The sequence below is a fragment of the Rhodamnia argentea genome, chromosome 1 (genome assembly GCF_020921035.1).
Source record: "Rhodamnia argentea isolate NSW1041297 chromosome 1, ASM2092103v1, whole genome shotgun sequence".
NCBI classification, from domain to species: Eukaryota; Viridiplantae; Streptophyta; class Magnoliopsida; order Myrtales; family Myrtaceae; genus Rhodamnia; species Rhodamnia argentea.
This window is the reverse complement of record NC_063150.1, coordinates 8,342,989-8,355,250: the sequence shown is the minus strand read 5'-3', so window position 1 is coordinate 8,355,250 and position 12,262 is coordinate 8,342,989. Positions and strand designations below refer to the sequence as shown.

The window sequence follows — 12,262 nt, the reverse complement described above, 5'->3', positions numbered from 1 at the left end:
ATGGATGTCAATTCAATTATAAAATTTTTTAATTTGACCAATTTAATCCTATACTTTTTGACAATTTGACAATGTAACCATTCCGACCAAATTTAGCCAGAAATTACAGATGTGGATGCCAACCGTTCTACACATATATTTCAAATTTGGACAAGGCAAGACAAGGGCCTTGACCCTCGCCAGCATGTTGACGGCTACAATGGGAGGCCGCGACACGCTGGATGTCTCGCTGGTTTTGATAGCATGCGGGAACAAGACTGATGTACCGAAGTGCAAGACGTATAGAGGCTGCAAGGGATAACGGCGTTTTTTCTTGTACGGATTCTCCACTGTTTATGGGACGACGTCCTCCATTTTTGTCGAATAATGTTGATACCTAAAGATTGAACAGCTCGATTTTCGGCAAGACATCATTTGAATAATTCAATTCAGCGTTGATGCTACTCTCAATAGAGCCGATGCTGATATAGTTGTTCTCATTTTTTTTTTTTCAAAAAACACGTGCTTGATTTGTTAGCAAAAATTCAGGTGTCAACATAATAGAATTTCCCATAGTTGAGATGAAGCCAGAGAGACGACAAGTGTTAATCCATTTGCCAAGTCCTCAAATACTTATCTAACGGCGCGAGAGATCTTGAAAAAAGCTCGATACACCGCTAAATCGTCTTGGAAATGGGCATCATGCATGATCCAACATTCTTATTCATATCGCATCGGTGCGCAGACAAATTTAAACTTTTGACAAAAAAGCTCTGGTGGTTTCATAGCTTAGGACTTAGCTATTCATGAAATGGGTGCTTCTCATACCGAACTCTACAGTCTTTCATCTGGTGTTGAACCCCGACAGAAAGGATACAGTCCTTGCTCATCCTTGATATGGTGAAATTTATGCACTCCGAGCACTCTTCTTTCGCGATCCTTGGATTGCAGCTGCCATGGCCAAAGCAATGGTCCGGATTGGGAACAACAGAATCGTCAGACGAGTTTGCATATAGGTCGTAATAGTCACCTATGTTAGCCTTCAAACGCTCCAGCATCAGTTCCCTACGGATCGCGTAGAAGTCTGCGACGGTGTACTTCTCTATGCTGCACAAGCCGTACACAAATGTTGTATCAACCGCAGCGCTTCCCGAACCGAGCATCAAGAGGATCATAATCACGGAAGTGATTTGCTCGAAGCTGGTCATTTTCTACTTTGCTGTGCGGTCATTTCGATTTCGTCGGTTCGCTTCCTTTTATACCGACTGAAAGCTCGTCTTGTTTTAACTCTCGAGATTAAAAAAAAAACAAAACGGCGATCGTTTTTTGTTTTTCCTTTTTCACAGCTGCTTTGCGAGGTGTGGACAAGACTGCCTTGTCTATGTAAATTTAATTAGTAGGCATTGGTCCTGTCACGTACATTTAGTGGAGACAATTATCACCGTATCCTCTATTGCTATGTCCCCAGGATCAAATGCCGAAATCAAATACCGTAATTTAGCAAGCGTTCTTCCGGTCTATCTTTCCTCAAATCTTTTAAAGAAAAAATCAAAATATATTTGCCGATACAAGAGATGGGCCCATCCATCGCACTCATTCGCGATTTCGAACAAGGAAAAAGTCCATGATGTGAGTGATAGCTTCGATGATAGTATGGCAATGAGAAGCGGGGGTTACGCAAGAAAAAAAGAAAAAATAAATAAGATCACCGCTAAGGCCTAAAGGACGCACCACTAGCCGAATGTTTATGAACTGATGTTGAAGGAAGTGTGCATAGATCAGAGTATATGTGATGTATATCAATGGATGAATACTAATGCCGGATAGACTAAGATCACCATCAAGGCCTAAAGGACACACCGCCAGCCAATATCATTTGTTGGGAGCGTGCAGCAGCATAAGTCTGATATCTTTAGATAGAGAGATCGCCAAGAGGGAGTTTAAGTCCGAGCTTGTCAATATATTCAATTGGATCCACATCCACTCAAAAGTTTAAGCCAATGAGTTATAGACCAACTAAAATATATTAACGGCTCCACACCGTATCAATTTTTCGATGATAATCATAAGAAATGAAGAGGAAATATGATACAATGCAAGAGAAGCTTATTCTAATCAAATATAGTTTTTAAGTCAAAAGAATTAGCTGACTTGGTAAAACGGTAAGAATTCCATCGTTCAAGAATTGTGATATCTTATGTTTGGTTTTTCACTTCGATTCATGTGCATTCTCGTGAATGAGACAAAGAAAAAGTATTATACGAATTATTTCCGCGGATAAGAACGGCTATATACAAAAGAACATTGCGTGACTCATCCATATGATATTATGAACTTGTTCATCCTTTGAAAAATACAAACACGTCAAACCCTAAAAAACACCCTTATGTCGTAAGAAGTTGTTCAAAGTTTTCTTACCATAGACCAGATAGCTTGACCAAAGTTGATTAAGTGGAGCGTTCTGATTACAGGTGGAGGAAAATCAAGGTTGAAGGATAACATAGCAATTGGCTTCAAAAACTTCAAACTGTCCAAAAAGCATTAAGCTTTTGGCGCAGTTGGATCATCACATTGTCTGTGTCACGACTCACGACGTCTTCTATATTTTAGGTCATGTTGACACATAAAGACTGAACATTCCTGGACAAGACTGTGGTATCCATGTAGAGTCCACATCGATGATATTGGTCCTTGCACGTGAGTCAACTTCAGTTTTACCCAATCAAGATACACTCCGTCCAAATCTAAGTGGACAGGCATGTTAGAATTGGTGCACAATCGCAACGAAGTAAAAGAAACGAGAAAGCGAAAAAAATTGAGACACAATATTTTATCCTGGTTCACCCTTAAACTAGGGCTATGTCTAGCAAAGGATTCCACTATATTAGCACCTCGCATCTCTCGTCACATCACTCAGTTATAAACGAAAAAGAGTATATAGAGGCGTAGCTATTCATGAGCTCAAATCTAAACTACTAATGAAAAATTACGGGCTTAAATATAAAAACTTTCTGGTGTTTAGGGGGCGTTGTCCCCTTGAGACCCCCACCGGGGAGGCTCCTCCAAAGTCCCGCCCTCTTAGCGTGGAGTGGGATCCACGTGCTTTCCTGTCGCAGAGAAGTATGAATCACACCCCAACAAGACAGACGGCTCTTGATATTAATTAAATTCCATTTTTTTTCTCTCTTTTTGGATTTCAGGTAAGTGGTCTCTATCGCTGCTTGTAATTTTGAAAAAGAAGGAAGAATTGCATGATTTGTGTCGTGCATTCAAATTGGTTGGTTTAGTACCATCACTTTGCGAATACCTAAACCCCAACTTTCCCAAAGGAAAACCTATTGAACGCGTGGCTTTGCCATCATTGGCTCCACCACTTTTGGCTTTTTGGACGCTATTTACTAGGCTAGTGAGCTCATTCCGTCATAATCTTCGCTTTTCAGGTTGATCGGAGGAGATTATCCGGGACAATCAGCAGAGTTCAACGATAGATTCCTTTAATGAGCAGATTTAGTTAGGTGAAATTAGGCTTATTGAAGTAAAAGACATGCCCTTGTCGTTGCTTGAGGATTTTTGCTGTTGATTTACTCTTGTAATGTTTCTGACTTCCCTCAATTAATCTAGGCTACGTTTGTTTCCCAGGATATGAAGGATTTTGAAAATTATTTTCTTGAAAACGATCTCTTGTATCGATTAAAACAATTAGCCAATGGAAACTATTATCATCATGGACAGCAATTTATGTTCAAATTTTTTCGTGGACGACAAAAATATTTTCATTCATTTATTTTTGTAAGCGATATCAGTAATTATTTTTAGGAAAAATGTCCTCCAAATCATTCATTTTCCACAAAAAAAAAAAAGAAAAAGAATACAGATTGCATCATTTGAAAGCGACCTTCCCGAAGGTGAACCACCAGGGGAAATCTTATGGATTACTAAGCACGGTGCTTAGCACAGGCTTTCCAAAGCCCTACCAATCGCAACTTGGTACTTAATTTGACATGTAACTAATCTTATATTTTGGTGACGCCACTAATTGATTATGGTTCAATTAGACACCCAAGTTAAAAGTGGGTGTACATTTTACTTCTGTGAATCGGAGATTCAATGGATTCGTGAACTTAGTTACGCTAGATTAGTCTGACACCCTTTCAGTACTTTTTCTCTTTTGAAAATCTCTTGCATTCAAATTTTATCAAGTTTACTGTATAAAACTAACATGTGAGGGCGTGACACCCAATCAGGATAGTTATACCCAATATTAAAATAAATAAATAGATTGCAGACAATTTAAAGAACCTAGATACGCAAGGCAAAGCGAAGCATGTCACTATCCATCGCCACGAAATTTTTGCAAACTATTACTCAGAAAAATATGCGGACAAAATGCATGGTTAAGCATGAACTAAGACTGAATAGTATGCAATCTATGCAAAGATTTTCACCTGTTTTATTTAATTTACATGCCGGACTTAAGAAAATGCACAAATAAATCCTAAATTCTATGTAACAAAAATTAACCTACATGCATTAATTAAATTACTAAATAACATGATTTTTCGTTACAGGAAGATTATGGATTACCTTAAATTAATCTATATGCATGCTAGAACTAACATACTCTAAATCCATACGCATTATGGGAATAATCATGCATGGCCCTGAATATGCAAACCCTAAAAGTGTTAGCGACGAGTAAGGACAACTGAACCTTGCGCCGAGGAAAATTATTTAGAGTTAATTATTTTTTTTCAAAAAATCTGCTTAATTTTCATTTACGCTGTTAGTTTTGGAACAATCGTTTCTCAGAAGACTATTTCAGTCAAGACCTCTTATGTCCTGCCAAGCTAGAATGGTTTTATGACAGAAACAAAAGCTATAATTGTTTTAACTGTAATATGTTCAGGTGAACAAACCGAAGAAAAATATGTGAATGAAAGATGTTGCTTGACGAAATTATTTTTTCTGCGATAACTGTATTTCTAAGTGCTTGAGATGTAATATTAAATTGATAAAAAAAATATGGACCGCTGTATTTGACAGAATTCATACCATATGATCGTTTACTTGGTTAATATACCCGAAATCTCACATTTCAAACTCGATTTCGTGTCACAAAAATCGAGGAAATTATTACCAAATTTATTCTAAAACTATTATGCGAATACCAATTCAATCCTAAACTTTTCAATTCTACCAATGTAGTCCTAAATCTTTATATGGAAATACAATATAGTCCTTCCAGTTAATTACTGCTGAAAATCACCGACGTCGTGCTCTACAAGTTATCCACATCAGCATGTCATGTAGGTCGTTCGGCAATGACTGGACATCACGATAGCAACATATGGCGGTAATTGACTAGAAGGACTATATCGAAATTTTGCGCAAAGGCTAAAACAAGATTAAAAAGTTTACGATTGAATAGGTCTATCATTGATTTGGTATGTATCCAAAAAAAGAAAAAAAAACCCAAAATAATACACACATGCCACATTTAAACAAAACCATATTCGGTGTTAAAAAAATAAAACTCAAACTAGGTCACATTTACCCCAAACTTTCAAGAATTTGTTGTCTCAATTTTGAGATTATTTTATCACAAAAAAATCTCAAAGTGTAGGTGAATGTATTATGAATGTACCAGTTTGAATTTTTTGTGACACAAAAATTAATTTGGTTGTAGACGTTGGCATGTGTACTAGTATAGAATTTTTTGTGACACAACAAGTAGGTTGGGACGGGTGTACCGGTTCAAGATTTAATGTGGTATAAGCCCAATTGTTTATATGTATAATATATCAAAATACAGATAACATATTCTGTGTATACAATATTATGAAGGAACTCAAAGTCTAGATCGTCGGTCCTAGAGTGGCAAGTTCACATTCCATACAGAACCAACCTTATTCCCAGTAAAACAACTCCGTAGTTATTGATTAACTAAATAATTTTGTGTGGGTGGAGGCACTATTGATGCGAGTAAAGCAATAATCATCTCGAAAGTTCAGGCGCACAAGCTCCATAGCCATACACTGTTTCAATCGATCCGAAGATGAAGTACATTACGATCTCTGTTGCGAGTCATAAAGAGTCCAATTACTATAGATGGCTAAGACCATCTTGAACATTAATATACTCGGCAAACCTTTGTCCAGTTGAGATGATTGGCTCTATTACATTCTTACCAAGTCATGACATTAAAGAGAGATAATCAAATTGGAATATGTTCTGGAACAAAAATCGAAGAAAAATTGTAAGAGTTCCTAAAGTAAGATTGGACATTTCATTGATGTGAGTGGAAGCTGTTCCTTCACCACATTATTGTTTTTTATGCTAATTGTATTCCTAAATGCTTGAGATGTAATATCACATTATGTGATGTAAAAAAAAAAAAGAGAGAGGTTTGAATCGTAAGATCCCTCCATTTATGGAAAGTCTAGAAGGTCTGTTGACGAGAGACAAGTTCACATTCCATGCCAAGCAACACCTTATTCTCGGTAAAGCAAATCCTTAATTACTCAGTATATAAATACGGTTCAATTTAACACTGCAATCTCCGACTTGCAACTGAACTTCTGTGTTATTTGAGGACAGACTTTCTAGGCCGCCGCACTGGACTACTGATGCAAGTAAAGCAATCGACTCTGGAAATCTTGGAGTACAAATTTCGCGGCCATAGACTGTTTCGATCGGTACATGATATGTGTAACAGTCGTTTCGTCTCGTTCCATGCGTATATTACTGTCACGTAGGGGTCCAACTGCTATAAAAGTTAGGACAATCTTGAACGTAGCCGTAACTTAGCTTATGTGCAATTTCTTTCTTCTCTTTTTTTTTTGTTTTCTGCAGAGACCGCGGGTAATTCACCTTTGTCGTCTTGAGATGATTGTCACTTTAACTTTATTCAATGTGATTTCTCTGAGTGAATCACTCATTACCACGTATAGGCAATTCAATCGTAATATATTCTGGAGAAAAAAAATAGAAGAAAAAGGGTTAGAGCTCCTAACCTATGATTTGACTTTTCGTCGATATGAATGACATATGTTTCTTGACCAAACTATTTTATTTTATGATGATGGTATCTCTAAGTGCTTGATACAAGAGGTAATTAAAAAAAAAAATTGTCTGATGGAAAAGAAGAGAGACTATTGCAGTGACGGATTTTATTTCATATATATAGCGGCAAGTTCACGTTCTATACCGAACAACACCTTATTCTTGGTAAGACAACTCCACGATTATTCAGTAAATGAATACTTTTCATACCTGATTCTGCAATCTTCTCCGTACCGCAGCTGAGCTCCTGCGTTGAAGGGGCAGTCATCCATTAAAGGGTTGATCGCACCAACCATGCACGAATAGCATTGGCGTTCACTGTATCCTGCAACACAAGCTCCATGGCCATACACTGTTTCGGTTGTTCCTGCAGACGTGTAGTAGTCATAACGTGCATCTGTGGCAGCTGCTAAATCTTGGAACACCTGAGTCAGATGCTGATGGAAGAGACTTCCATATTCAAATGTTTCACCGTTGCAAATGGGGTCGTATTTGCTCGGATCGAAGTCCGCTCTCACGGAATTGCGAATGATAAAGAGTCCAGTTACTATGGAAGCTACGGCAATCTTGAACGTAGCCATAACTTAGCTTGTTTGCAATTTATTTCTTCACTCTGTTATATTTGTTGAGTAGACCACCAGTAGAGGTTTGTCACTATATATATAAAGGATTGTCGGCATAGGTTTTAGCGTTACCTATCAGAGTAATTTATGTGGTTCACATTAATGTCATTCTCTTAGTAGATCACTCATTACCACTTCAGGAATGACAAATCAAGAAAGTGTTGATGTTGATGTCTTGTATTCTGTTATTCAAGAGATTATGAGGCGGTTCCAAAAGGCCCCCTGCGACTGGACAGCACGGGGGTCCCGCTCCCCGGTGAGCGAGCGGGGGTCCGGGGGGGCCGCCCGGGCGGGGGTCGCGGGCGCAGCGCCCCCGAGCCGCCAGAGGTGTGACATCCCCTTGTCCCACATTGCTTAGGAGGGGAGTCTTGGGCTTGTTTATAAGGCAATGGGCCCTCTTAACTTGCAAGACGCGTTTTCCGGGCGTTGTATGGGCGACGCTCGGAGGAACAAAACCGTGAGGACTGTGTGTCCAAAGCGGACAATATCTTGCAAAGTGGCGCAGCGGAAGCGCGTGGGGCCCAGGCCGTTACAAGAGGCGTTTTATGTTCGGTTATAGAATGATTTCTATGGGAAAATTAAATATTTGAGGCTATGTGGGCAATTTTGTAATTTGTGCCATGTAGGGTTTCGCTATATATGTTTAAGGTGAAACAGGTCTCTATGATATAGAGAGGGTGTGAGAAAGAGCGGCTATACACTTTTCTACGTTATTAGTGAAACAGATTTCATCTCCCCGTGGACATAGGTAGGTGGAACATCTCCGTTGCCGAACCACGTAAATTCTTGTGTTGTGCGAATTTCCATTACTTTCTTGCATCGTTGATATGATCGAATTTAGATATTCGACAGAAAGGCTTTTACCTTGTATAATATTCGGGGGGAACAACCGAAGGAAAGAAGTTTTGGAGATCAAAAAACAGGATTGGACTTTTCATCGATCCGAGCAAAAGATTTCTCCTTATCCTATTATTTCATTGTACGATGATTGTATTCCTATGTACTTGATATATAATATTTAATTATCCCATAAAAAATATACTAGAGTGTGGTTCATACTTCCAATCAAAAGAAAGGCACGGGGCGGGTAGGGGGGCCAAGGGCCGCCCCGGTGGGGGTTGTAGAAGCCAGAAGGCGGCGCTTCGGGACAAACAATCAAGCGGCAAACCACTTTCAAAGTGGTACTTAATGTATTACTTCAAAGATAATCTGCAAATTTGATTGCTCTTAACCCAGATAACAAAATATGCCTTTTTGGATTTCGTATTGTCGGCAATAAAATCTACCGGCTAATTCTTATTAAGAGCATATGAACTTTTGCCAACTTAATCCCAAAAATAAAATCCGCGATCCACTTTTCAAAGTTTGAACTAGTATGAACCTTAATCTCAATGGAGTTATCGTTTATAGATAAGGTGGCTAATTTAACAAGCGATATATACAATTAGCATCTTGTGAGTACTGTGTAACTAGGACCTTATAAGTACGCATCTTGAGGGTTAGATGCATTATCATGTAATCGCTTTTGGGTAGCATACATGACATGCACTTTATACATGACAGCCACCATGAGAATATATTTTAACTTTCGTGAATTACCATATTTGAGTGTATGAACCACTAAGATTAGTTACTCTTCAACCATATACTGTACATGTGACCTTTTATGAATCATTATTGTGTAATTTGAAACTGCATAAGTACACATTTCCGAGAGTTACATATATCATCATATAATCACCTTTGTGCAGAATATATGATATGCGGTTGTAAACTCTCCACATGACAACGGTCGGGAGAATATATTCCAATCTTTGTGAATCATCACATTTGGATGTATGAATCACTAGAAATGGTCAATCCTCAACCACATGCTGTACATGTATCCCTCCATAATCAATACATAATCACCTTATTTAGGAGTATGATCACGTATTAGAACAAAAGACATCCCACCACAATATGAGATCGATACTTCTCAAACTCAATCAAGTGTGCCACTTTGGCAGTCACTACTCAATTGGATCTTTGAAACTCTCTCACACGAAGGATATAAACTTTACGTCTTACATTTACCATATACTTACGATTTTAGACTTGATTATAGGGGCACTTTATCCGAAAATCACAAGCGACGCCAATAACATTGCTCCACTTATTGATACATGTTGAACCTTATACATGCCAACACTTAATAACACTATACACATTCTATATGTGGTCATGTTCATGTGAGCTAGCATTTGCATCTCCGGAAACCATAAGGAAAAACAAGAAAAAATACCAACAATACCCCCAAAAAGTATACATATATATGGTATTTATGCATTCTTCTACCTTCAAAATTTTCAAACATTTCAAATAAATATACCGCAATGTAGAAAATCTTCATACGAGCATGCCGGTACCAAGATCGCTCCAAACGAAGCCCGAACATGCCCACATGCACAGCCTAAAGTTTTAGTGCTTGGGGATCATGCAACGCACGGATCATCCAAGTACTGGGTGTGCCTGCCGGTCCAATGACAGGTCCAACCGGCTTGACCATGACCGGTCCGACAGGCCAACGGTCGGGTCAATGCCAAGTCGATCAAATGGTCAAACCAGGTCGGGTAGATCCGATCAAACCGAGTTGGTCAACAGGTCGACCTAGCCAAACCTGAATCTAGGAGGCGATGGCTCACCGACGTTAGCGGCTACATGGTACATGTCGCACTCACGTGTCACGCGCGTAACGCACGCACCGGGTGCACACGAGAACCGAGGCGATGTTACTAGTGCTGCGCGTGCGGCCTCCTCCGAAGGCGCACCACCCATCGAAACACTCATATCGACGAGCACAACCGGAATATATGATCAAAAATTATTTTCATCCAATAAAATTTTTGAAAAACGGATAAAAATCGAAAGTTTCAGATCTAGACTATGAAAGCTCTAATACCGCATGTAAGACGCTATAAAACCTTAGAACGACATCTTAGGATTTTCTTAGCTAGAATCTAGAAACACACTAATGGTTTAAAGGAATTTGTAGACCTAATTTGAGATCCATCATTCCCGATGCAGAATAGCGATGATCTAATGCTTAAGTTTTCTCCTTTATGACCCTCTGTATCTACGGTTTAATGAGATAGCCCATCAACGACGCCAATCTGTATGTGTTCTATATGTGAGGTTGTTATGAGTTCATTAGGGATAGCGGAGGCAAATGAGAACTTTTTATAGAGTTTTCAGCCAGGCATCTTTCATCATAGATCAAGCTCAACTCGACCTACACAATGCCAGGCCCATATCGGAGCGATTAAGAATCCTTATATTTTATGTTATTAGACGAATTCCGTAAACGGTAAATTAATCCCAAAAAACGGTAATTACAATCTCAATTAATATAAGCCCACATCGGGAAAAATTTATACTTTATCCTCTTTGTAGGTTCACTGGGATTCGTACTAGTTTGAATTTCTCCAAAGGTATTTTTAGGCTTTTTTTTGGAGTTTTATAATAAAAACACTTTAGGGATCGAGTGAAACACTAGGATACCATTAATTTTGTGTAATTTGGGACTCTTTTCAACTAGTGATGTTCTTCTCTAATTAATGCTTTCTCTTTAGCCACTAAGGCCCTGTTTGGTTCAACATTTGATCAAGGGACTTTGAGAAAATGCAAATATATTTGGTCTAAAGGCATTTTTTAAAATGTAAGTGGTGTTTGGTAAAATGTATTTTAAAGATACATTTGGAAAGTAACTTTGACGTAAATGTTGTTTGGTGAAAAATAAACTTTGTAAAGTATTTTTACTTTTTGAAAAAAAAAGCGGCGGCGGCGGGTGGCGGCTAGCAACGAGGGGTGGGCGACGGCGGCCGGTGAGTGGACGATGCCCGGGGGGGGTGGTGGCGGTGGCAACAATCGGCGACAGGCTGTGGTTGGGAGCGGGACGGCGAGTGGCGTGTGGAGGCGGGCGGTAGCGGCGAGTGGGCTGTGGCGGGTAGCCGGCGGGGGGTAGACGGTGGCCGGTAACGGCCCGGCGGCTAGCGGTGGGGGGCGGTCGGCGGGTGAGCGGGCGATAGGGGCTGGCGGGCTGTAGTCGGGCGGCGGCGGCGGCAGGGGGCGACAGGGGGCTGCGGTAGGCGGACGAGTGGTGACTGCTGGTGGCGGGCGAGCGGCGATTGCAGGTGGCGAGGGGCGGCTAGCGAGCAGCGGCAATGGGTGGGGGCGAGCAGGCAGCCGGTGGGCGGGTGACGGCAAGCAAAGATGACAAAGTTAAAAAAAAAAAAAATTGTATTTCGCAAAAGCCCTTTAGCCCGAGGGGGTTCTTTGGGCTAAAGAACTTTGGAGAGCATTTGAGATGTAATTGTATATCCTCAAAGTGAGCAAAAAAATGAACCAAACACCATTTGCATTTGGCTAAGGGACTTTAGAACCCCAATACTCATTGCCATTCTTGAATCTAACTCGAAACGAAATTTAGTGTTTGCTTTTATGTGAAAAGTCAAACTTTTCTCTTGTAAATACAAAGTTGAACTTTGCTCTCCTTATAAAAGCCACCTTGTTTTCTTGGAAGAAAATAGACACATCAAATGCTAATATTTATGTACGGG

At 39.8% G+C, this 12,262-nt stretch overlaps 1 protein-coding gene across 1 annotated transcript; it reads right to left on the bottom strand.

The window, feature by feature from the left end:
* Positions 1 to 779: 779 nt before the first annotated feature.
* LOC115739969 (plasmodesmata-located protein 7-like) lies at positions 780 to 7,622 on the bottom strand. Its single transcript, XM_030673287.1, has 2 exons — positions 7,252 to 7,622; positions 780 to 1,086 (listed from the first exon to the last, which is right to left on the bottom strand). Exons 1-2 carry the CDS (start codon positions 7,620 to 7,622, stop codon positions 780 to 782), a joined length of 678 nt encoding a protein of 225 aa, XP_030529147.1.
* Between the last annotated feature and the right edge of the window lie 4,640 nt (positions 7,623 to 12,262).